At 49.6% G+C, this 25,583-nt stretch overlaps 8 protein-coding genes across 8 annotated transcripts; 3 read left to right on the forward strand and 5 right to left on the reverse strand.

Moving 5' to 3' along the window:
• Nucleotides 1-938: 938 nt before the first annotated feature.
• FPRO_05094 (uncharacterized protein) lies at nt 939-3,286 on the forward strand (the record flags this gene model as incomplete). The annotated part of the gene is made up of 3 exons (XM_031230674.1): nt 939-978; nt 1,052-1,130; nt 1,180-3,286. 3 exons carry the CDS (start codon nt 939-941, stop codon nt 3,284-3,286), a joined length of 2,226 nt encoding a protein of 741 aa, XP_031080787.1.
• Nucleotides 3,287-3,966: 680 nt separating this feature from the next.
• On the forward strand, nt 3,967-5,792 carry FPRO_05095 (uncharacterized protein; the record flags this gene model as incomplete). The annotated part of the gene is made up of 3 exons (XM_031230675.1): nt 3,967-4,340; nt 4,398-4,902; nt 4,953-5,792. The coding sequence occupies 3 exons, from the start codon at nt 3,967-3,969 to the stop codon at nt 5,790-5,792; spliced, it is 1,719 nt and encodes a 572-aa protein (XP_031080788.1).
• A 240-nt stretch (nt 5,793-6,032) lies between these two features.
• Nucleotides 6,033-6,367, reverse strand: FPRO_05096 (uncharacterized protein; the record flags this gene model as incomplete). The annotated part of the gene is made up of 2 exons (XM_031230676.1): nt 6,033-6,106; nt 6,169-6,367. The coding sequence occupies 2 exons, from the start codon at nt 6,365-6,367 to the stop codon at nt 6,033-6,035; spliced, it is 273 nt and encodes a 90-aa protein (XP_031080789.1).
• Nucleotides 6,368-7,935: 1,568 nt separating this feature from the next.
• Nucleotides 7,936-9,583, reverse strand: FPRO_05097 (uncharacterized protein; the record flags this gene model as incomplete). Its single annotated transcript, XM_031230677.1, has 6 exons — nt 7,936-8,524; nt 8,576-8,639; nt 8,692-8,796; nt 8,852-9,007; nt 9,134-9,152; nt 9,566-9,583. The coding sequence occupies 6 exons, from the start codon at nt 9,581-9,583 to the stop codon at nt 7,936-7,938; spliced, it is 951 nt and encodes a 316-aa protein (XP_031080790.1).
• A 1,611-nt stretch (nt 9,584-11,194) lies between these two features.
• On the reverse strand, nt 11,195-12,650 carry FPRO_05098 (uncharacterized protein; the record flags this gene model as incomplete). The annotated part of the gene is made up of 2 exons (XM_031230678.1): nt 11,195-12,109; nt 12,159-12,650. The coding sequence occupies 2 exons, from the start codon at nt 12,648-12,650 to the stop codon at nt 11,195-11,197; spliced, it is 1,407 nt and encodes a 468-aa protein (XP_031080791.1).
• A 773-nt stretch (nt 12,651-13,423) lies between these two features.
• FPRO_05099 (uncharacterized protein) lies at nt 13,424-15,655 on the reverse strand (the record flags this gene model as incomplete). Its single annotated transcript, XM_031230679.1, has 2 exons — nt 13,424-15,541; nt 15,602-15,655. 2 exons carry the CDS (start codon nt 15,653-15,655, stop codon nt 13,424-13,426), a joined length of 2,172 nt encoding a protein of 723 aa, XP_031080792.1.
• Nucleotides 15,656-21,204: 5,549 nt separating this feature from the next.
• Nucleotides 21,205-22,729, forward strand: FPRO_05100 (uncharacterized protein; the record flags this gene model as incomplete). Its single annotated transcript, XM_031230680.1, has 3 exons — nt 21,205-21,402; nt 21,655-22,360; nt 22,413-22,729. The coding sequence occupies 3 exons, from the start codon at nt 21,205-21,207 to the stop codon at nt 22,727-22,729; spliced, it is 1,221 nt and encodes a 406-aa protein (XP_031080793.1).
• A 1,501-nt stretch (nt 22,730-24,230) lies between these two features.
• Nucleotides 24,231-25,346, reverse strand: FPRO_05101 (uncharacterized protein; the record flags this gene model as incomplete). Its single annotated transcript, XM_031230681.1, has 1 exon — nt 24,231-25,346. One exon carries the CDS (start codon nt 25,344-25,346, stop codon nt 24,231-24,233), a length of 1,116 nt encoding a protein of 371 aa, XP_031080794.1.
• Nucleotides 25,347-25,583: the final 237 nt, after the last annotated feature.

Consider the following 25,583-nt stretch of genomic DNA (forward strand, 5'->3'; position numbering starts at 1 on the left):
GGGAAACAGCGCAAGAGACAAAGGAGAAGCAAGATCTACGAGAGCCAGGAAAGGAATGTGTACATATTTATGGAACCCTTGTACGAAGTGCGGCCTTCAACCCGAGTTGGGAGTGTTTTGAACGTGCTAGATCCATGATGCAGAACCCCACTGGCCCTATCAGATGAGGGGCGTTGGCAATGGCTTTTGACAGACACCAAAAGTTGCAAGTAGCTAATGTGCCAATGGTGTGAGACACGGGAGTTTTTGAGTCCGAAGTCTAGAAATAGCGTTTGCTACAGTATGGTTATGTATGCAGCTGAGGCGGATAAGCTGACAACCCTACAACTTAAATTTGCAGCAGTTTGGCAAGCCCCATAGGTACATATCTTTCTATGTTCACTTACTGGCGGCCGGTTGGAAGTGAGGAGAAAATAGATATCCAATAGCAATAGCAGAGGGAACGGCAGCGTTGACTAGGAACCTTCCAGTAGTGATCTCCGACATTTGCACATGCCAATATCGCCTCCAGTATTTGAGGGATTGCTCGTGTAACTCCAGATCAAACAAAACCTTCATCATCATGGGATAAACAAGTGACTGAAATAATAGGGTATTGTCAGCACTATATAGGTACGGATATAGAGGTTAAAATATAATACTTCCGTCGCTGATTCAAGCTGTACTCAGTAACTCTATCGAATAGCCTCTTGTGGGGAAGAGACGCTAGACGGACCCAATCGCCGATACATGTTCGAGGTCGCGGGTCATCAAAAGTCCGGGTGGTTTGCGCTAAACCCATTTCGCTGCCGCGATTCAGACCATGAAAGCGCTCTTGGTGTTTTTGAGAGCTTGTTGAGAGCGCGCTGGAAGCTTCTTCAATCAACTCACTATTGATGTGAGCTTGCTCAGCGCTATTCCCACCCCAACACTAGAAAGGCCAAGGCCAATCCATCAATATGGTTGGAAAAGTCAGCGAAAGAGTCCTCCTGCGGGAAGGTTTGTTTCATTATCACTTGTCGATGGCGACTCGGCTGTCGTTCTAGACACATGTACTGACAGATTGCCTTAGGCCTTGAGAGAACTGACAATGGCATGAAGCTGACGACATGGCCTGATGTCACCCCAATCAATCAGAAAAACTATTATACGTACGATGACCCTTTCGAATAAGCGGCGTTTATGCTGATGCTTTGTTAGTGATTACATGAAGCGCGATGACCAAATCCTCGCCCTCCGCCTCCAGAGCGATGCCACCCGAGACCGACTAGTACAAAGTGCTCGGGACCGAGATCGCGCTCTATCCAAGACGGCCAATGGAGAGCTACCACTTCCTGTCGCAGACCTTCCAGACGAAGATGGTGCTACAACACCATCGGCTGGCCTGGATCCCTCAAGGGTCATTGTGATCCACCCCGGCAGTCAAAATCTTCGAATAGGCTTTGCGAGCGACGCCCTCCCCAAGACAATTCCGATGACGCTGGCGACCAAGTTTCCCCAGACCGAATCCGAGATGTATGAGGCCTTACCACGACGACAGTTCGAGGCCAAGACCCCCGACCAACAGTACGGCGAAGAGTGGTCAAAGAAATACAACAAGATGTGCAATGACCTCAAGGTCGAGATGAGAGCCAATAAGCGCAAAGTCTTGCCCAACTCGAAGGAACTTGTTCAGACTTTCAACCGCCGCACGGAACCCGAAGTTATCCAGAAGCACAATGACCCCCTTGAGATCGAATGGACTGATATCGAAACGCTCGATGACCCCGACTCATTAGCTTCGTGCTTTATTGGACACCAAGCGGAGCGTGTTCCCGACGACTCGAATCCCAAATTCAAACTTTGGTGGCCTATACAACATGGACAGTGGAATGAGGATGGGTACACAAGTCAGGAGCATATGTATGATGATTTTGAAACATTACTCGATAAGGCATTGAGGCAAGAGCTTGGACTGAAGACAAACAGCGAGTGGCAACAGTACAGCTGCGTGTTTGTCATTCCTGACTTGTACGACAAGAAATACGTGGAGCAAATACTTCGATCGTGCATGACCTGGTTCGAATTCTCCAGGGTATGTTTCGTCCAGGAAGGAATGGCTGCAACTTTTGGTGCCGGATACACACAAGCCTGTGTTGTCGATGTGGGAGCTCAGAAGACGGCCGTGACCTGTGTGGAAGACGGTCTTGTCATCGAAGATTCAAGGATCAACCTGAAATACGGAGGCTACGATATCACGGATACGTTCCTGAAAATGATGCTTTATGACAACTTTCCTTACCAGGACATGAACCTGCGACGACGATACGATTTCCTTCTTGCTGAAGAGCTGAAGATTAAGCACTGTACCATGTCGCAAGCAGATATCTCTGTCCAACTCTTCAACTTCCATGTTCGGGCTCCTAACCAACCAACGCGGAAATACGCTTTCAAGACATACGATGAGGTCATTCTGGCTCCGATGGGAGTGTATGACCCCGCCATCTTCGATAACAGCACGAAGCTAAGAGGACGGCGTAAGCTGGTTGAGAGGTCTTATAACGCCTACGACGTTGATATTCCAGACGATCCCACCTCTGCCGCCCAATTAGCTATTCTAGCGCTTGTCCAGCCGTCGATAACGTCCAACGCCAATGGCTTCACACTGTCACAGCCCGATATCTCAACACCTATCAAAGAGAACAAACAATTCAACTTCCTTGGAGCGAAGGAGAGCATGACCAACGGAACCCCCATGGGTTCTCATGCCGGGTCTCCTGCGCCGGAGGGCGCTAACACGCCGCTTCCATATGTCTTTGGCAAGGACAGGGAGGGTGTAAATGGAGGTAGCCCAGCGCCCAATGGTTCTCGTGCTGGGGGCACCCCTAATCCTGGACAAACACAACCACCAGCAGGCATGTTTGTCGATGCTGCTGCCCGAACCGCCAAATCCATGGCCGCTGAGCGAGACGCCGTTTTACCGGTCGCACCTCTCGACATTGCCATTCTCACAAGTATTCAGAACGCCGCTAAGGGCGATGAGAAGAAGCTGCGAGACTTACTTGGAAGTATCATGGTTATTGGTGGTGGCGCCAAGATTCCTCACTTTACGGTTGTCCTGGAGGAGAAGATCAAGGCCCGACGACCCGAACTCAGCGATCGGATCCTCGTGAGTCGAAGCGCGAGAGATATGGACGAGCAAGTGGTCACCTGGAAAGGTGCCAGTGTGTTTGCTAAGTTGTCGACCAACGACTCATGGATTGCACCTTTCGAATTCGAGAGGCTAGGTGCCAGGACTCTTCACCACAAGGTGCTCTGGGCCTGGTAAAACGGGACCTACAGGATAATGGACTAATGGAGTTGGGGCACAGGCATGGAGTATGGGGAACTTGTATCTTGTATCACTGGAATGCAGCATGGAGCCGATCATGAAGGCAGTCGTAGACAGAAGCTTAGTTATAGGTTGGGGATGAAAAGCTGCTAGATACGTGGATGTTTATTTACATGGTGAATTTGACTTACACATGGAGACATGACACATATGGAGCTAGCTTGATCTTAGCGAATCGTGATTATGGTGTAACAACTTGAACGCCATGCGATATTGACTGAGGCTCACTTTTCAGCATCAGCTACAAACTTCGTGTTCCAAGACTGAATCAATCAACATCTTACGATGCTCTTTTCTCCAAGTGCGATATCGGGTGCATACATGATGCGTGCAGATTATGTAATGGCCCCGTCATTCGATCGATATCCGAGCTTCACGCTGGAATTAGGTAGGAGGTAGTCTAGCTCCCCGGTCATCCGCCCTTATTGTTTAGCACTATTATTGTCTGGGCAGCCCAGCTCTGGCATCCATTTCATCACATAGTCTATACCCATCGCGCTTAGAACAAACCACTACGTCAACATTCCGCGTGCCCAAATACGAGTTTTGTTTTTGTGTCTGCAATGTGATTATCCCTCCTCTTTTCCAAACAACAATCCTTCCGAAAGAACCCCGCCATGTTGCGATATCTACCATTTGCGCCGTCGACGACGCCCCTGCAGGCACTGACGTACCTTCTCGGCATATCGCTCTTCTCGATCTCCTTTCTTGTCTTCTTGAACAGTTCTGTTTCTTTCGTTATCACCGACCTGATTGGGCAGAAGGAAGGCGTTGGTGATGTCGTGGGAACTCTGGGCTTCGTCGATGAGCTCGTTGCGCTCGTCGCTTGTCCAGGATGGGGTCTTGTGTCGGATCGTCTGGGTGTTAGATGGGTCGCTGTCATTGGATACGCGATAATCGGTGTCTCGCTGGCTCTGTTTGTGCAGGCGAAGACTGTATATCCCCAATTGTTGCTGGCTCGCGTGTTGTTCGCAATCGGCGCATCTGCAGCGTGAGTTGAGACAGACAGAGTATAGCTTACGTGAACGGGCATTGCTAACTTTGGAAGGGCCACAATGGTAACTGCGATACTCCCATCTTTGACGGACGATGGCAACAACGAGGAGGATGAAGCCCAAGCCAGAATTAAAGCTCTTCATAATGCGACTGCCCGAAGCAGCATTGCCTTCTCTGTCGAATCCGAAGCCACAATCACCCAGGAACGATACACACAGTCTATTTCTGAGCCGAGCACAACAGATACCGCCGATACTGCTGCAGGAAGGCCATCCAAGCTAGCGGGATTCGTTGGACTGTTTACTGGATGCGGTGCGCTTGTCGCACTGACGCTGTTCCTCCCCCTCCCGGCGCGATTTGGCGAGAATAAAGGCACTACCCCCGCTGAAGCGGTATCGTATAGCTTCTACGTTGTTGCGGCTGTCGCATTGGCCGTGTCTATCTTTGTTGCGATCGGTTTGCGCAACATCAAAGGCGAAGAGGGTAAGGGCTGGAGAATGCTCTTCGGACTGAAGAACGATGACGAATCAAGTGACGGAAACGGTCGTGAGCGACGTGTAAGTCCAACACAATTTGACCCGGTAGATTATTCACTAACAAGATATAGAAGCTTGCGCCGTATCTCCACCTCATGAAAGACTCAGTCTTCCTTGGCTTCGTTGATTCGCGAATCGGACTTGGCTATGTTGGCGGTTTTGTTGCCCGAGCTTCAAGCGTTGCCATCTCACTCTTCATCCCTCTTTACGTCAACACGTTTTACATCAGCAACGGTTTCTGCAAAGGCTCGCCTCACGACTCGTCACCCGAACTCAAGGAGGAGTGCAGAGCTGCATACGTCCTGTCTTCCATACTTACTGGTGTGGCGCAACTCATGGGCCTCATCTGCGCTCCTATCTTCGGGTACCTTGCCAGTCGAACTGGCCGTATCAACTACCCCATTGTTGTCTCAACCGTTTTTGGTATCGTAGGCTACGTCGCCCTTCCGCAACTCTCCAGTCCTGAAATCAAGGACGTAGACGGCCGAGGCGGCAGTCCCGCAATTTTCTTTATTGTTTCGCTTCTTGGTATCAGCCAGATCGGCGCTATCGTTTGCAGTCTTGGTTCTCTTGGTCGTGGAGTTCTCGCAGTTGAGCTGCCTCGAACCGCCCGCCCCGAAAGCCTGCTCCAGCCAGAGGAGTACGAATCAGCCAACGATGAGAGCCGGCCTCTCATCAGCATTACGACGGACCAAGAGTCAGTCTCTCGCATCCGCCTTAAAGGCTCTATTGCAGGCGTGTATTCTTTGTACGGTGGCTTTGCCATCTTGCTCCTTACTAAGCTAGGGGGCTTCCTCTTTGACAAACTCTCCAACGGGGCGCCTTTCTACATGATGGCCATTTTTAACGCTGTTTTGCTCGCGTTCTCTCTTGGAATGGATGCTTCGCACACATTTTCACATCGGGTGTAAGATATTGCAGCGTCTCTGTCTTCTTGTAACTAGATACGAAATTAATGAAAAGCATTGTTCTCCCCTTTCATTAGACCTTACAATGGTCACCAGTATAGTGTCATTATCATAGCAAAACATCACTTATTTAAAGAAGAAACTTTTGGATGAGGCGTGTACAAGTTTATTAGGACTACTATCCTTAAACGTACCAGATACCAGTGCTGAAAGTTGTCAAATATGTACCCCACCCCCTGGATCTCAACCCAGATTTCTAATACCTACACAATTGTTCTTCGGTCTCACCATGATTCTCATCTCTCTTCTTGTCAGCGCTATGATCAAACTTACAGATCGAAGCCAAGTGGAGTGTTGACCTAACGTCGACGTTTCATACGACAATGTATCGACTCCTGGAGCTGCTTGAACTTGCAGCGAAGCTTATCATGAAGCTCATCACGGGCATCTTTGCAGGCAGCTTTGAAGTTTTCCGTGTGATACTCCATATTGAGACAAAAACGCTCAAGGTACTGCTTGAAGATATTGTCCTCATCGCTCTCCTGGTCTTCAGGGTCGATGGGTTGGTAATACTTCATTGTGGTGGTTTGTGGTTGCTTGGCCACTACTGGATGTAGGCAGTGCTCTAAGCATGAAATGATGGCAAAGGATACTTGTGAAATTGCTTTGGTATCGTCACACCCTTACTGGAGTATTCTCAAGAGGTTGTTTGGCTCTGAAGTGAGTGGAGAGGGAAAATAATGAAGCCCTCCAAGGACGGGCTTTTATACTCAAATTCTCTAGCATAGCCTCCAATAGCTACTGAACAGCCATATAATTATGTTCATTTGTTCGAAAACAGTTCAATACTTACAAAATAATCTGGTCGATGGAAAAGGGGCTTAAATAAAAAAGAGCCCGTTCAAGGACGTTGAGGCCAAAGGGGCCATTAAGATGCATAATTAAGCACATTTTGTTATTTCAACTCGTATAATCGAGCCCTATCTCAGTCTATCAAGCTTATCAGAGCTCAAACAAGCTTCAACGACCAAAAAATGAGCGAGTTACGCCTCAAGTCAAGGTCGCTCTAGCGAAGCTGACTAAGAGCTGCGAGTGCAAGCACATAGTGACTGTCACTGAACATAGACTATTTCTACTAGCTCTATAGAACATAGGAGACTGTTCGAGGTGTAAGTTGACGCAGTTCTTGCTTCAAGGCGCTTCGCAAGGTTGATTCGAATGCTGGTTCCAAGGATGGCTTCACCACACGACGTAGCTCATTGGAAAGAACAATATCTCAAGCTGTAAACAGTCCATATGTTCTTCTAAGGGAATTCAAATCATCCTTGTGCTAGGACAATAAGTGCTCGTCGTTCGCAATATGTTAGTTACCCATATCCCTGACAGGTGCTATGTGATATATCAGATTCCGCCTACGTCCTTTTATTGGCTTGCGAGCTTGTACAGTAAGCATTTATACGGTGAGAACAAAGAACTGCACAATCCCAGAGAGTTTTTGGGCTCGTTTGCGCTGCAAAAGTTGAGTGCTAGTTATAGGTGTAGATAAAGGGGGTGGGTAATGCTGGCCTACGGACGGTGACAGCCAGTAAGCAAATCGAGCAATGCACAACAACGAATAAGTAGGCAGTCTGCAAGGCCTTAATGCTACGTAAATAGAATGTAGAGTAAAGGCGCCCACGTTGCCTATTGGTTGTAACCCAGGGCATTCAATTTCATATGGCGAATCACACATCAGACAGCATAGATATAAGAGCATTTCAAATGAATTTTGTACGGAAAACCTTCGAGAAGACCTAGAGGACAGAAATATTTCTGGGTGCAGCAGAGCTAGTGAGATCTGAGCTCAAATCCTCCCTATATCACGCAGCACTTCGCCCGTTGGACGCAGACCATCCAGCCAGACACAAAAACCAATGGTCAACTTATTTTTTTCATTTCAACCTGTCGAAGAACAACGAATATGGCATCCTTTCCACCCCCTTCTTATAATCGTGACGAGTTGATGGGGAAAAAGGAAAAAGGGGGGAGGGCGTGGGACATGCATGACGTTGACCCGTGTTTGCCTTATGCTGTGAGAGGGTGCAAGCAGGGGATTTTTTGGGGGGCGCTCTCTTGTGCGAGGCGCGCAGGCTTTGGCTTAGGCAATCTAGTTGCCGCCGAGGCTGGGGAAAGCAGACTGGTCGCTGGTGTTAATAGCAGCATTGCCCTTAGCAGATCCCTGAGGAGCACCGCCGCGACCGCCGCGGTTACCTCCACGGCCACGGTCACCACCACGCTCTCCGCCACGACCTCCACGGCCGCCTCGGCCTCCGCGAGCACCACCTCGGGTGCGCTCAGGCTCGACGAAGCGAGGGTCGAAGTCAATGGTTTGCTTGACCTTGCGCTCGCGCTGGCGCTGTGCCTTGCCTCCGGTAGGGGCGAAGTACTCCTCCTCCTCGTTCTCGAGGGGCTTGGCGTTGGCCCACTTCTTGTCGAGCTTGCTGCCCTCGTTGGCCTCACGGACCTTGAGACCGGAGTCGAGAGCGGCCTTCTTCTCAGCCTGCTGGGCGAGATATTCCTCGTAAGAGACCTGCTTCTCGGCCTCCTCCTCGGCGGCGGCAGCCTCAGCGGCAGCGTCCTCAGCAACGGCATCCTTTTGCTCGTCCTTAGCGATAGCTTCACCGGCCTGCTCGTCCTTAAGCTCAGCAGTACCCTCGTTAGCACCCCAGGATTGGGCAGCCTGCTTGTCAGAGCCACTGTATTCTGTCAGCATGTCGAACAAGACCAGGAGATTCAGTCAAGCATACCCGTGGCCGCCGAACTTGGAAGGGTGTCGGTCATCGCGCTCACGGGCGTGTCTAGCGCCACGTCCTACAGATTATCAGCTTTTGTTCGCCATGGCCAAAGTCCTCGGGCTACTCACCACCACGGACACGAGCACCGGCACCGCCTCGGGGACCATCACGAGGAGCCTCCTCAGTGGATCGGTTCTGGTTTCGGTTGCTGCCAGCACCACGATCCCGGAAAGCTATTCCGAGTCAGTATTTTGGCTATCGACTCAATTTCCGGTGCTTAAAACTCACCACCCTCGTTACCACCAGGACCACGGCGGTTACCGCCAGCACCACCGGCCCTTACGGGAGCCTGGGGCTCGACATTACGCTTAGTAGTACGAGCAGTGTTCTTGTCAACGGTCTTGACAGGAACGACGGGCTTCTCCTCGCCGTCGCTGTCGTTGCCTGTGAAGGAGTCGATATGTCAGTACGAATGATCGTAATTGAGTTGGGCATTGGGCATCGGAGTCGATGAAGCAAGATTTGGATTTTTGTTTCTCGCGGGGAAAGCGGGGAGAGGAGGAATCGTACCGAGGTAGGCAAAAGGGTTCTGGACAGAGCGTTAGCATGATTATATGGTTATTTGGCTATTGCGGTATCGTATTTGTGGTGTTTTAGTATGAGGGGGCAGGCCGTCGCGTTAGGTTAGGGCAAACAACCTGATGGGCGATGACGAGTGAAGGGAATGAGGGGCTTGTTTTGAACAATGGGCGAGAGGATGGGCGATGCGACAAGAAATAGCAGAGGCGTGGAGCAGGCGAGAAGCAGCAGAAGCAAATGCGACTGCTGAAGCCATCGAGAGCGAGCGTTCTCATACAAGAGAGTTCGATCACCGGCGTTGTGATGCAAAATTGCCAACCCAATCCAGCGCCCCAAACCAAAACTCGAGTCGAGATCGCAGGGGGTACACTGCATACAATAGAGAGGAGAGGAGAACAATAGAAGAGGAGAGGTGAGCCGTACCTTTGTGACAACCGACATCTTTGGTCGTCGCCTTGGGCTTATCGCCTTCCGTCCGGGGCGTAATTCAAATCTTGAGGGCGACGAAGAGTGGTCTACGGTCGCATGACCTTGTAAGAGGAAGAGCTTTTGGTGGTTTTGTTTGGGTTTGGGTTTGGGTTTGGTTGAGTGAGGTACGTACGTAGAGACTCCAGCCAGCAGAAGGGGGGGGTCCGAAGCGAGTATTGGATTGTAGGAGTGGAGGGCTCAGTCAGGTTTGGCTGAGTTGAGTCGAGTCGAGACAAGTCGAGAGAGAGGGAGTCTCGTAAGGTTTAGGCACTGTAAGTAGGTATTTTTTGGCTTCTATTGGTGTGGTGTGACCCTCTCGACCTTTTTTTTTTTTGCTCGAGACCTAATTAATGGTGCCCACGATGAAGACTCAAATCATAGTCTAATGTTACTGGTAACAAATTTAGGTACTAAGACAATTATTAATTGGACCAACCTCTTTTTTTTTTTTTCTCTTCCCACTCCCGCTCCGTCTGCCTCTTGTATTTTACCTGATCTAACTACGGGACGGTACCTACTGACAATTCTCTTCAAGTACATACATACAGCGCACAACATGCCCTGAGGCAGCTGTTATTACTGGTCATCAGGTGGGACGCTGAGGGAACTCTGACGCACACGCAAAGCGCTAGAAACCTTGTCCTCGCTTAACGATTTGTTGCAATTAAATTTGAATTTTGTGAGTGGAATTTAGGGCATGAAAATGGGGTACTTTTGACAACTGGATTGGATCTTCAGAGCTAGCGCAGGCCAATTAACCCCGCGGTTGAGGTAAGCTCCAAAGAATGATGATGGATGCTGCCAATATGGACGACTATAGATCTATGATATGATATGTATATACATGCCCGTGATTACAGCCATTTGATTAACTCAATTACTCGATGATAATGCTATCATATGCCCAATGCATGAGACTCTAAATCCAGCAGAGTTCAACAATGCTTCAAAGACTTAACTCACCTGCCTCTCTCTACCTACCTTTCAATTACCCCGCCAGAGCTTGGCCTTAGCTGGGTCCGGCTGGGCTTCTTTGGCTGGTGGAAACCTCCATTCCCCTCCTCAAAGTCAATGTGATCACGTTCCTCAACGGAGTCAGTCATTTATTGAATTTATCACAAAGACTTCAGTCTCCTCAGTACAACGCTCATGTTATCAGTCTCAAGCTTAATTGAATACCAAAGCTCCCTTGTTCCGTAACCGTTCTTATGGCGCCCAGTAAGATCTCGCTTGGCTCCGTGCCTCGGCCGTCCGCTTCCGCTTCCGGTGCCGAACCGATAGGAACGCTATCATGATTAATTACGTACCTCATCCGTCTCGGGCTTTATCCTGATGATCACGATAATACAGCCATTTCATTGGTTTGCCGAAACTGTAATTCTCTCCCTCTTGGCGATCACCAAGCTCAGAGGTTCATCCTGTATAGCCTACATAGGTAGCTTCTTCATACTGCTCTTCTAGTCCGATTTCGCTGAATACTCGAGCACGTAACGAATGTAAACAGACTTCTCTTAAAACTTGATACATAATTCGCATGTGAATAGGGTCCTGATTCGCTAACACATACTGCCGTGTAACAATCCTCTATCGTCCTGTAAAGAACCGTCTCAACTCAGACCCAACCTTGCCTCCCCATTCTCCACCCTCAGACTGTCCCGGCTTCATCTTCGTGATGCCCTCCTCAGTCACGCTTGCATCTATTCTCCTCAATCTTCTCACCTCCTGATTCTGTGTCGATCTCGTCGTCGTGGGCTGGTAACGGTCAAGATACTCTGATGATTGTGGAGTAGCATGCACAGTTCGTTGCGAGTGCGACGTGAGCTGCGCGGGCAAGGGGCTAGCCGTCTTGATGTTTGACAAAGGAAGCGGATACGGCGTCCGCAGTACCTGATCTGGATATTCTGGAGGTGTTCTGTATGCCGATGACTCTGCCTCTGAACGATTAGCCTCTGCGCGACGTGACGGAGCGAGTCGAGATGATGGTCGTTTCAAGGGCTCTACGCTGACCCAGCTAACAGCTTGTTTGTGCCGCACTTCAGACCGGTCATTCGTGTCGATAAAGTCGTGCTCTGGAATAATCTGGGTGCTGCGACTGCGAGACGGCGAACAGGGTGGTGCTTTAGGCAGAGTTGGTGATGGTTGGCGTGGAGGACGATGTTCTGGTGATCGACTTCTCACAGGCGATTCCGAGGGACAGACTGAACAAGGAGCTGAATGCTGTTTTCTCAGATCGTGGGGAGGCTGAAGGTATGTATCGGCGGCAGTTGACCTGCGCTGGCGCTCGTGGATAGTGGGACTCGGCGGCCGTTGCATGAACAACGGTATAGGCTTCAGAGGGCTTGGCTTAAAGGAAGGACCGTTGATAGGATCAAAGATGTCAACCCATATCACCGACTCGGAGTTGTCCTTGAAGTCGGTTGAGACTTTGTTGACCGTGACGCCCTCGGCCTCAGCACCATATTCGTTCTTGTGAGTTCTCTGTTGGCTAGGGGAGAACTGCTGCACAAGAATATTAGTAAGAATTGCAGGCGCGAAACTTGCAGCTTACCTTCAAGTTCTTCTCGCTGTTTTTGGCCTCCCATCTCTTCCTGGTCAAGCCTCCATCCACTTTCTCAACTCTCCTCAGCCCCCTTTTCACAACATTATCCTCCTTAGCACCATCAACCTCGACCTCGACAACACAAGCTGCACAAAGCGGGACCTCAGTCACCTCTCTCCCTCCACATCCTTCCTTTACTCGATCTTCTACTCCGCTCTCTTGGAAGAGATCGTGTACTGAAACCCCCTGGTGAATGGATCTGCTCCCGTAGAGTAGACATCCGTAATACGCTCGATGCCAGAAACACCAACCGAAACTGACACATTCATCCCCTCGGTATATGAGCTCTCCGCAAACCCAGCAGATGGCTAGGTTGAGGAGCGCTGCGTGGCATGTTGCACATGCTAGACGTCCAGTACGGCCGATGATTTGAGGGGGACCTTGAAAGACGTGGAAGCAGAACGTGCAGGTGAATATGTTAGTTTGAATATGGGTTGGCATTGTAGAAGCATAAAGGTAAAGAAATGCATTCGATAATATGTTAGGTATTGTGGTGAAAGAATGTACGAGCGAGCAACCGAAGACCAAGGCTGTAATTTAACTGTCCCCAGATCGTGCCCTGAGGGAGTGTCATAGCTAGGATCGGATGTTAAGATATCAGGTATGGATATGAGAGCGAAAGGCTACCTACCTTACCCACGGCAAGGACATTACACATCAGATTAAGGAAAGTGCAGGTCATGTCAGGGAAGAAGAACGTAACATATCAGATAGTACCTTGGGTAAGGTAACCTAGGTACGAAACAAAAGAGTCCTAGGGAGAGGGAGGCATATGTGTCAAGTTTATACACAACCCTATACAATCAAATATAATGATGAACTATTCTCATCTGAATTTTAATCTCAGAACCTGATGCATTTTGCCATAACGCCCCGTAAACCCCTTAATCCTTTGAGTGGCCCAAATCCTTTGTCTTGTGTGGTAAAAACAGCATGTCATTGACTTTGTCAACATAAAAAGCCAGGTAAAAACAATCTCGAAACTCCAGCTTAATCAAAGCACGCTTCATCATTAGCTTCTTGTGTCAAGCTCTGGGTGTCGGCAGAATCGAGTGACCAACATGCTACGAGACGAAGCAAATAACAGTGGCTGTATAACATCTGCCGTGACAATCTCCAGAATACGACAGACACATAAAGCCGTATTATACATTCAATTTTCAAAAACTTCGCAGCTATAGCTGCACTTTGGTGGATTCCAACCATGTGGAAACTTAAGCTCGATTCTTAGGACGAGCAAGCATGTTAAGCCGGCTCAAGCTGAGAACTGCACGCTTCTTGGTAGGGCTGGCAGAACCAGGGGTACGCGGTGTCGTGCTACCAAAGCGGACCTTCTTTGCGCTCGGAGTGCCGCCAACAAGACGAGGAGCTAGAAGGGCTTCACCTTCAGGGACATGCTCGGCCTTACGCTTCTTGGCTGCACGTTCAGCACTCTTCTGCTCCTCTTCTTCCTCATCCCAACTGGTTCGGTGTCGCTTCTTGTTGGACATGCCATGAGGTGCTCCAACCAGGATCTTGGCCGAGCCAGGTTCCTTGTTCTCCTTGTTGGGGCCAATTGGAGAAGTAGGTCCAGGGAAGCTACCAGGCATCTTTGCATTAGGCTTGAGTGACTGCCGGACTTGGCGAACACTCGACTGGCCAGGGGAGGCTCCAAAACCTAGCACAGGAACGTCGCCAAACTCGATCGTATGGTCACTGCGGAATGTGAACTTGCCGGGGACAGACGCAGGTGCATTATCCTTCTGTTTGCTGGGAGGTTCAGGCAGGGGTCTAAAGCCACTGAGATCAGGGTATACAACATCCCCGGAGTCCGCCTTCGCAAGCGTTCCATCAATGCCTTGGAACTGCTCGTCCGCCAAAGTTCGTGTTGAGTGAGCCTTGAGACAAGACTTTTGCGGAGAAGGCGAGTTTTGCTCGAATGCAATTCGTGTGACCTCTGGGGTGAAAGCGACGTGCTTTGTCACCTTTCGTCGAGGAGTAGTCAACGGAAGAGGAGGCAAAGCCTTGTCCTTATCGGCCTTGGGTGGAGCAGGTGTCTGTGAGATCATGGGTTGTGGGATCGCAGTCTGGACATTGCCAGAAGGTGTTCGGTTTCCGCGCAAAATTGACTTGACTCTATCGAAGCGGCCTGGGCTAATGACTCGAGATCTAGGCGTAGTCGGCTTACCAGGCATTAGGTGCGAAGTACTGGTGGATTTTGGCAGACCACTCTTCAGGTCGACCTTGGAAGGAGACTTGATCAGTGAAATGGTGGGTTTCCCTGTGTGAGCCAGGGACGCCTTCGTAGGGCTCATGAGTCGTGCCAGGCTTGAGCTTGAGGCGGGTAGCTTGGTTGAACCATTTCCACTAGGCTTGGGTCGAGGAATCGAGGAATCATCGCGTGATGGAGGTCGATTTGTTGTCGCGTCATCCTCCATCCGCTGCTTGAGTCTCTTCGAAGGAACGCGTTGGTGTACATTAGGGAACAACTGTGTCTTCTTGGAGGATGCGGGAATGGCGGTAGGGAGGTTGGACGGTGGCATCGTAGACTTCTTGGGCGAAGGCGATTGTTGGTATTCATCAAGGTTAGCACGCGACGACTTGCGCTTCAGACTCTGTGTAATGCGAGGTGTTGATGGTGTGGGAACATCTAGTTCGGCCTTCGAGGGTGATCGCTTGAGACCAGACTTATCAGGAGAAGAAGTTGGTGTCGTTTCCAGGTTGGCTTTCGAAGGTGTGCGCTTCAGAGACTGGACAACAGGCTGGAATCGCCCGTTTTGAGCTCTCCAAGCAGACGCATGGTTCTCGATAGAGTCCATCTTCTTGAACTCCGCCATATGCGCCGCGCTATAACGACTTGTCTTGCCCTTGGGTTTAGCAATCTTGCGGCCAAGGGCTTCATCTTCAGCATCCTCTGCATCACGCTTTGCGATCATATCAGCCTTGATCTTGGCAGCCTGTCCGCGAAGTTCCTCCATCAGACGTTGCGCATCACCACTAAGGGTGGAATCGGTAGTGTCGCGCGTGAATCGGAACGTGAAATCGGAAGCAGGAACGCCAATCTTGGACGGTGTGTCAGGCGGAACGCCAGGGCGGCTGGTGTCCTTGATGTCTGTGAAGCCCAGTCTCATCGCGGAGGAGGGTTCGCCCATATTGTGATGAGCTTTGCTTGGGTGCATCTCTTCATGGGGGGGCTTCATGGCCGATGACGCGGGTGTCGAAGGCGCAGGAGCTGGTGAGGATGGAGCGGCATTGTTTTTACCTTTCGCTTTGCTGCGACTCTTCAGCTGTGGAAGCCGCTCAGGCGACTCGGCATCTTCGACAACAGAGGACAAGTTGGATGTCGCAGGTTTCTGCCATTAACTGTCAGGATGCTTGTTGGGAAAATTGCATGATGCCATCACGGAGCTCACCTTAGGGGTAGTACCAGAAGCCAACCGGGCCGAGCGACGGCGCGGAGGAGACATTGCGTGTGATAAGAATGTGGTCAAGACTCCAAGTTATGCAAGCAAGTACTAGGCAGGTAATTTCAATAATCAAGGGTCGTGATCCTCGTGGGTGATGTCTTTGGGGGTCTCTGGTATGATGTCAAATCTCTCTCGATCCAGATGGCGCGTGAATTCCAACGTTGTGAGTGGTGGGGGCTTGCGGTTTGTTTACATGGTCCAAGCTCCATAACAACGGGTATCTATGCACAGTGCCAGAGACAGTATTTTGCACCAGATATTGGCCTGGCACTGTACATCGTCATCATTTAATTCGCCTACCCTGTGGCACATCACATCGGGTTTGCAAGTTGAAGTTGATCAAACTGAGGACATATCTCGGTGACAATACATGTCTTAAAGGTCCCATTGCTGTGTCTAACTCTCTTTCTACAACATCAACATTTGGCTTGCGTTACTGAGACCAAATTTTAACTCATAATAGAGCAATACCGTTGGAACTCTAAAACTTGGCAAAGTCAATCTCACCAGTTTCATAACATCACGACTTGCCAACGCGCGGGTTTACGCTTTCAATACTCAGGGTTTCGGTGTTCACTGCGGCCCAACCAGTCATAAATTACCACTACGATAATTGAGAGTCACGTTGTTCTATGTATTACGAGGCCAAAGTACAGAACATCAACGGTCGATGGGCCAATGAAGTCAACATGCCATTCTAAATACGAAATTAAGTAAATCTCCTGACAAAAGACATATGTATAGGCAAAAGGAAATCAATAGAATACTCAAGGCTGTACTTTGCTCAAGGCTGATGCCGATGTTGCGGCTCAGGTATGAGTCTTACTGAGCTCTGGCCTCCGGACGGTATACTTGACAATGCCATCAACACACAACTGAATTGTCGAAAGCACATCCTAGGACAGACCAATCCCTATGCCGGCTTCAACATGCCCATAATATGATCTACCGGCCCTCATCCGTTACCCATGGCATGCAAGTAATACCCAAATCGGATATCATGCCACCGAGATCTGGTGCCTGTCACGAGAGCTCCCCAACAGTCTCATGTTGAGTATTCCGCTTATAAAATATCATATCTTGTCATGAGATTTTGCCAGTGTCGACGAGGGAGATGCCGAAAGAAGGCGTGGAGAAGCGTAAGATGATAGTCGAAAGGTCTCGCTCAACAAAAGTCCATCCCCGAATACGTCCTGGATCTCGTGCCCGTAAACTTCCCGAACAGGACTTATCCATACTCCCCTTCCTGGAGATTCTACCACCTGCTCCGCCCTGTCTCAGCTGTTCACACATGTGTGATCGACGTGAAATCGAGACCAAATCGACTCACATCGCCTTCACGGTTCATGGGGTGATGTTCCTGTTCGGATCTCACAGTGGCTGTAACCTGAGCCGCGCTAGAAAATTTCCAGAAGCAACACCTCATGTCTCGAAGAGAACAGCCCGCCTGGGCATCATGGCGCGACCCGACAATCCCGGCGAAGCCTAGTCAACGCAGTGAGAGTCAGCTGAGGCGAAAGCGTTTTTTCTCGCTCGGTGAGGAAGGTGAAGGAGAATTTCGGCAAATTCAACCGACGTTGCGTGGCTTTGACTAGGGATTGCCAAGGGCCGTGGAGATCATGTTAATGCGAAGCATGGTCTGAGGACATAACCTGAGAACACTCCCTTACACAGCCCAAACGATTTGTCACCAAGGACAATCCTGAAACACATTTACCTTCTTGATCAAGTAGCATTATGATCTTCTCTGACAAAATGCCGACCTTGAAGCTCATCAACATGAGAACAACGTCACCGAGAAGACCCTCAAGTTGTTGCCCAAGGGCGGAAGCTAAGGCTCAACTAAGTTACGACAGGAGACCGGCGCAGTTCGGGAGACGCAGGTCAAGCGGGTTCGCTAGGTCAAGCGAGACGAACCGTCATCTTCGACCTTACTTGGCAGAGCCTCTCTGACTTTCATTGATTAAGACAGGCAGACAGGGTTGCATCGTGTATGCCTGGCTTCAGCCATTGAAACTGGTTAACCCATCAGAATCGATAGGGCGTGCTTGACAACCATTTAAGTGATTATATGGTACGTGCTCTCAACCTTGAGAGCCTTTATTCACAATCATCGGTTGATATTGCGTTCAGTGATGCCATCCACATCAGGGCATCAACACTCTGAGGACTATAGAGTCAAGTCGACAGCTTGGAGCTTCAACTTACCCCAAAGTTGAGATTGGATGAGCTCTCTTACCGTCAAAAGACAAGATGAAGATGGCATGGCATTGTCACACCTCATGAATTCCACAAAAGGTGGATGATGATCCGGGGTAGCAGGAATCGAAATTTGACTTGTGAATCCACTGTCAGAACTAGCAATTATCGCCTACCAAAAAGGGACTTAAGCTCTGTGGCTCCGATCAAAGGCGAACAAGCCGCAAGCCACGGACCAACAGGAAATGAACAATCGGCTGAGCAGAGTTTTCACCAGACATGGACTCGCTTCTGGAAAAGACATGGAACCCAAAGGTTTCTTCCATCATGTGAGGCTCCACCACTAAACCACCCATACAACATGGCCTGGGGCCTACGTATGCACGTCTGTTCCTAAAAGACAACGGACTGGGATAGCTATCCATGGTTGCGACTCATGGCACATGTGTAAACGCCGATGGGATGCATCGTAGCAAGCCTTTGAGCATGAACTATTGCCGAGGATTGTTGGTCGCCGATGGCCGGGGATACATGGTCAGATCTTTGCTCATGATATGCCCTCAGCTTATCAATGTTTGGGGACAGGCCAGAACCTTCGACAAAAGGTTCCATCGAGGCGTTGGCTTTTGGGGTTTGGGTTTGATGAAACAGTATTTCTGAAAAGTCTGTTTTAACGCAATGGCATATGTACATACATACTGCCATACAGCAAGAAAACTCATCAGTTCTGAAGAAGCGTTTCCGTTCCTGGCTGGCAAACCTTGTGCTAAGGTTTTATGCCAGGATGTTGGGATATGCCGTCATACCATGCGCTAACGTAGCTTGCCTGTTGTCTTTGGAAATGATGAGCAGCCGCATAGTCCTATCAGATTGATATGCAACAGGCAGCTTGTTTCGCTTATCTTTCGAGGGTTGAAGGACTTTGTTGCATGCTGTAAGAATCTCCCCGTGCCAGTACACAGCATTAGGCGTGGAGACAACTTGGACATAGCGTGTTATGCCCTTTTTACCGTTGCTCAGGCTAAAATAGACCAAAAAGTTGTGCCCTGAGCTGACTTCATCGTCTCTAGGATTTGTCTCTCAGAATGGAGTGCTACGTCAATCACTTGTTACACTGCTCTTCAAACAGTACAACAACCAGATGCGCAAATCATTTTGGGAGCTTCGTGTAGTTGGAACACATGATGCAGCAGGGATAGGCTGTGGATAATTTACTCGGTTCGGAGGATTCGGACTCAAGAAACCAGGATCAAGATGTCTCGAGGACAGGCGCTAAGCAAAATACGTTGACTATTGGACATTCATGCCGCTGACAGCTCCACCTGGTGCTTTACCAGAGTGAGAGTGACCTGGCAGCGTAAGCCAGATGTGGTTGTGTAGAGGCCGGTTATCGGTCATGACGGGGGCTGAATTCACATACTATGTATATGAAGCCAGCGGCGCCGTAACTGTTCAATATTGAACCAGATGACCACAAGAGCTGAAGGCTTCGATGCAGCCTCCATCAACCAGATATGAATGATAGCCAGAAAGGTTGGGGTGCACAGCGGGGGTTGAAGATAAACAGATCCCTGTTGAGAGATAGCGCCAGAATGATGGGTCATAAGTCGTTCCCTGAGTTTTCTAGAACTGCCAGGGTCACAGTCGAAACAAACGGTGTAATTAAGCATGACAGGATGATCGACTAGACAGAATGAAATGACGGACTAGATGCTGGCACGACGGGATCTCACTGTGAGCTTCTAGCTCAGGTTCTTCAAATTCACTCGATACGGGCATCTGTAAGAGATTGCGACAAGTGCTGAAAATTTCAACAACCATTACGGGATAACAGATCAATGATTGGGTCAATGGAATGGGTGCCAGGTTTGGGGCAGTCTGTCATAAAAGACAAGAAACGCATTATGGCACATGCCCTCCGCCACCAAGGCGCACCGCGTACCGTTGAACACCACTAGGAAAACCGAAAGCCGCCCTTGCTGCTCTCTTGACAACCGCCCAGTGACTGAAGCGTTTCCGGTGAGAGAGGGCTGGAGCAAAAGCGGGGGTTCCGATGTTACAGGTGCCGATCAGTACATGCAGTTCAGCCAACAGAGAGAGTGGCCCGGCGGCCGAGCAAACATTCAGCCGGCGGCCACATGACACATGAGCGGAAAACGAACAAAGCTTTGTTGATGATGATGATGGTCGAGGGGCTGATGGTTTTGTATATCTGCAAATCTCGAGCATCGAAAAGACCATTTGTATGCTTATCAGGGAGTGTATCTCTGGCATCCCACTGTCTCACACCAGGCCCAAGGTTGGTCTTTTCCTTCCTTGGGTTCAGCTCGACCGTAAAGAGGATGGGCGAGAAGAGTTAGCTCCAAGGTTGAGTGGGATGTGTGAGTGCCAGGGCATGCATGGCTGCAGCGTCTTGTGGGAGTGCGAGTGGGCTGGCCTGGTCCGGTCTGCCTGCTACGGTAGACTCGATTCTCACTCGCCCCTTGCGAGTGACGCTGCGTGTGCGTGCTGTTTGTTGGCGATTGATTGAACGCTTCACGGTTTTATGCCTCATGTGAAATGTTTGAAAAGAGATCACGATAGGACCGTGCACTCCCCATGGTTTGACGAGGATGGATTGAAGGGGCCATGCTGAAGAATTTAAGGTGAAGATTGAGATGGACAGGTTTTTTTTTAGTGGATGTCTCCTTGCTCCACTTGTGGGCCTTGGAAGCCCACTCTCATCCCTCGAATACGAGCCTTTGATTGGCTCAAGGGCTAAGGCCCTTGAGTCGACAGAGAAAAGAAGGAGTTTCCTAGGCTGCCCCCTCCTCTTAATTTACATTACATAAAACCGTATTCCCTTGCGGCCTGAGTGATCCCCTTCTCTGTTATCGCAACTGTCCCCCCCAAGAACTCGACGCGAATTACAGCCCGTCTTTTATCTCTTGGTAGAATTTCTTACGTTTCCCAAAGACCCTTACCTGCGAACTACAACTGATAGGCGCTTGTTAGACGCAGCGCGTATCATTGTCGCTCAGCCAGTACCATCTCTGATAGCCAAGCGTTTTTGGTTTTGTCTGCGTTTCTGTGTCTGATAAGGGCCCTTTTCACACTCCAGTACGCTGTTGACCCCCGTACGACCCCCAATCCGGGCTGCATTTCCTATCTCTTGCGCCCGCTCTCCCTACGCCCGCAACCGCAAAGCAAAAACCCAACGGGCGCACACTTGCCTGTCTCGATTCTTTGCGCCCGTCGTCGTCTTGACGTTCCACCTCGTCACGTAACAGAATTCCCGTTTTGCGTCTCTGGGGCGTTTGCCGCTGCGCGGCAAATCGTCTAGTAGCCCGGTCTGGGTAATGGCAGACAAGATGTCAATCGATAAGGCGGATCCTGCGCAACACCAAAACAACAACAATCATCTCAACAGCCTAAACGGTCATTCTCGGGAAGAGACCGACTCTCTCGTTGGCTCCAGCCCTGAGGGCGATCATCACCCTGCGATAACCTCTGCTGCCAATGCCACCCAAGAGCCTCAGCAGCCCAAGAGGAAGGGCGGCCGCAAACCTGTAAGTCTTGTCTTGTTTTCCACTCACTTACATTATATGCACACTACACTACGCATTGCTTTCCGTCTATTTATGAGGATAGCTTTTTGTAAAACAACACGATGGGACTTGGGATAGATCAAGGCCATGACATCGACAACTCAGCTTCCCCGCTCGCTCTCCTCGGGTCTTACCCATGTGTCTCTCTCCAAGACAACATGACGCACATACACAATACCCGCCCTCAAACAGTGACTAACAGAACATGAAAAGATCTATGCGACTTCCGAAGAACGAAAGCAGAGGAACCGACAGGCTCAAGCTGCTTTTCGTGAACGCCGAACTGAATACATAAAACAACTTGAAGAGACCATCCGCGTCCATGAGTCCAACCTCCACAACCTCCAGGCGGCTCACCGCACGGCTGCCGATGAGTGTCTGATGCTTCGATACAAGAACTCGCTTCTCGAGCGTATTCTCCTCGAAAAGGGAATCGATGTCCAGGCTGAACTTCGCGCCAAGACGGGTAGTCCTAACTTGGGACCAACCCATATGCCTCAGAACCTCGTTCAGCCTCCTCCTATCCAGCGTGCGATTATGAACCGACACCACCAGTCTCGACGATCAAACTCGAACATCGCCCCCAAGGCTGAGCCTGTGCCAGTACTGCCACCTCCGCTGCAACCTCATTCAAATGCTACTTCACCCAAGAATCGACCTACACCATCGTCCCATTCCAACTCGCCGAGTAATACCGGCTCTGCCTTCTCTCCTGCAGCCTCGGATAACATGTCGATGAGAGGTTCGATGACTAGCATGTCGCGCCAGCAGATACCCCAGCAGCAACAGCAACAGATGTCTCAGAACACACAGGTCCCTCGATCATCGATGATGCAGAACGGTGGACGTGGAGGTCAAACAGGATCTGGAGCTTCTTACTACCCTACTCCTGCCTTCCAAAACCATATTGAACAACTTGGTAAGTCTTCTCGTGTTACGTTATCGATAACATATCCTAATCAACCATATAGAGCAAGAATATGAACAAGATGGCATGATTGACGAGCCTGAAATCGAAACACCAGCCGGCCACGGAGGATACGCCTCGGGCTACAATGGAGAAAACCAGCAGCCTATGATGATGTCGCCTGCCTCTAGCGGACCTGGACACCAGATGACACCATCTCATGAACCCGTCCAACAGCCACAAACCACTCACTCGCAATATCCGTCAATGACCCAGCTTTTAGACCAGAATGGTTTGGACTGGGACCCTTTCGGATTGAGTGCTAGCATGGCATTTCCCAACGGACAACAGTTTCAGTTCGAACAAGCCAACATGAGGTGAACTTGGAGCTCGAACAAACCTCTGGAATTGGTCACCTAGAGGGTCCATTCATCGACAGACGTCTGAAGAGCTGCTATCACGGAAGACTCCACACTCCCGTCAGCTCTCGCTCAAGTCTTGAAATCCATGGTCGAGAGTTTGGGGGGTTGAGAAACCAACCACTCCTGACAAAAAACCTCGCGCACCATTGGCATGCTTCATGAAGATAAGAACACTTAACGGTCGCACTTGATTGAAAGGCAATTTCGACGCGACTGACTTGTTGATTCTTCTGCGGGATGTGCGATAGATATATCCCACCGCAACAGACTTGAGTAACAGGCTCACCACAGCGAGGCCTATAGCCATACCCATTCCCCAGTCAATATGGCGCTGGGCATAAGTAGGGCTATGGTAGCATCCGGATGGTAAGGCACGTCGAAGGACTTCACGACTACAAGCGAAGACAGAACACATCAGCATGGAGAGTATATCGTGTTGAACAGCTCTAGCGGAACTATATACAAAAGCACCTAATTATCGCTTCTCACAACTTTTAACGACAAATCATTTCAAGAGCGAGATTTACCTGTTGGCTTAAAACAATTGATGAGACAGTGGCGCAGAAAGAACACTGGAAAAAAGAAAACAAGCATTATATTACGATGTCGGGATTTGGTTTGACTGAAGACGCAATGTTTGAGGTTTTCTAAAAGTTATATATGATCAGACGAACGATCTGTTGAAGCGGTGTTTATTTTAAGATATCAAATCATACAATAGTTGGTTATAACTGGACACTGGATTTGCACATAGCATTTGCGGAATGAAGCACGCATTAAATACTATCTTGTGCAATATATTATGCTCTCCATTAACTCTTGATCATTCCCCCCCATCGATCGCACCGAGTGGGACAGCACCTGAACCTCTACATAGTCAATAACATTACCCCAGAAATGCACAATCATGGACAAGGCGGATTGGAGCCAACAAGGAACCAAGCAAGATTTGGACTGGGGAAGATGCCACACGATGTGGGACATGGTCAAGCAAGTCAAGGTGAATCTTGGCGTAGTGCCGAATATCCACGAGGCTTGTTATGCGTTATGTAAGTGTTATTAATGGCTTCATTGCTTGAGTCCCCAGTTGTTAGTTGACACTGGGGTGAGGACTCTGATCTGAAGTCGGAGGCGGGTCGGAACGGATGCGGGATAATCAGTGGGACTTGTAACTTTAGATGATCGACGATGGTGTGAGTTTGTTCGATGAGAGTCTGAGAACAGGGGAAAGACTAGGGAATTGCGGGAGAAGATGGTGATGTTCAGGAGCCCCTATTGTTATTGTTGAAGCTATTGTCTTTAAGTAAGACAAGGTCAGACATGATGAACTAGGCAACATTACACGGGGATATTCTACTTTGAATACTAAATACCTGAACGTTACGTCCTTCATAGGCTAATCATGTAAAACGATTCGACATAGATTAAAACTTAGAAATTAACTCCAATGCTTTGACACTTTATATATACACCCAAAGCATGATTCCAAACACGACCATCTTCCTTGTCCAGTATCGCATATCCAGCATGTGAGACGCCGTACTCTTCGAAAGAATCTTGGTCTCTCCAGCCTCATCGGCCTCATCGATGCTGCAGACGACCTTACATGCACCTTTACTATCGTCTCGTCGTACTAACCCACCGTGTTGTCCAGCATCGGCCTCTAAACCACGGCCATCGAAGCTTCTCTTTTCCTCGTTGTCTTTTGTAACATTATACACCATATCGATCCACTGGATCTGCATATATGCAGCACCATTGAGGCTCATATTCCCGCTCCACGAACCACCGTCGCTCCAAGCGTTGAGAATGATTTGTGCCGGGTCCTTTGGTGTTTGGTATTCTATACTGGCAACTTCTTGACCATTAGCATACCAGGTAGAGCGTTTGGGCGTCCAGTCCAGTCGGTGCACAACCCAATCATCCCACTCAATACCCTTGGGAAGGGTACCGTTACGGGTAGCCTTGGGGATATCATCGCCATCCTCTGTGAAAGAAGGCTGATTTGTGTACTGGACCCTGTTCTTGGGATCGCGCGTCATGATCTCGATATCAGCTTCTTGTACATCGGCCAGCTCCTCACCCCCAAGGTACGTGAAGATAGCCATGCACGCACCCGCGCTGCCGGTGACACGGGCGAGCATCCGTACTGAGACGTAGTGATATGTCGACACAGAGTCGAACTCTGCAGCGCTCTGGAAACCGGGCAGCCGCATGGTTCGCATGGTGAGGAACGTATCCGAAGCTGCATCTTCATCGTCATTCTTTTCAATGTAGATGTTGTTGGGGGAATTGATCATTAGAACAGTTGCATCGCCTGAGAGACTGACGCCTTTCCCGCGATTGCTCCAGTCTTGAATGCTCCAGCTGTCGTCCCAAGTGTCGCTGTTGAAATAGTCGCTTGTTACACCTGCTTTCCTGGAAGCATTTTGGACAGGACTGGGAACTCCCGCATAGTTCCCAAGGTTTCGGTAGTCATAGAAACTGTGCCGTGAGTAATATGCAGAGTTGGCGCCATTAGTGAGATAGCATTCACACTCATCGTTTGATGATCCATGAACCGTGGCTACTAACATATAGAGACATATATGAAATAAGCGACTTGGCCAAAACATTGTTGTAAAACTAATCAACCACAAAACAATAGAAGCAGAGGCAAAATATCAACGAAAGCATTGTCATTAATAAATGCTAGGAGCTGAAAGCTATTGAATTGGCTTATGGGCCTCCTTGAGGTCTTTGCCCATTCAGAACGGTCGAGGCTTTGCTTAGCCTAATTCCCTCGCGGGAGGCCTTGGACAAGTAATCAAGAC

This window comes from Fusarium proliferatum (genome assembly GCF_900067095.1).
Source record: "Fusarium proliferatum ET1 genome assembly, contig: FPRO_scaffold004, whole genome shotgun sequence".
Lineage (NCBI taxonomy): Eukaryota > Fungi > Ascomycota > Sordariomycetes > Hypocreales > Nectriaceae > Fusarium > Fusarium proliferatum.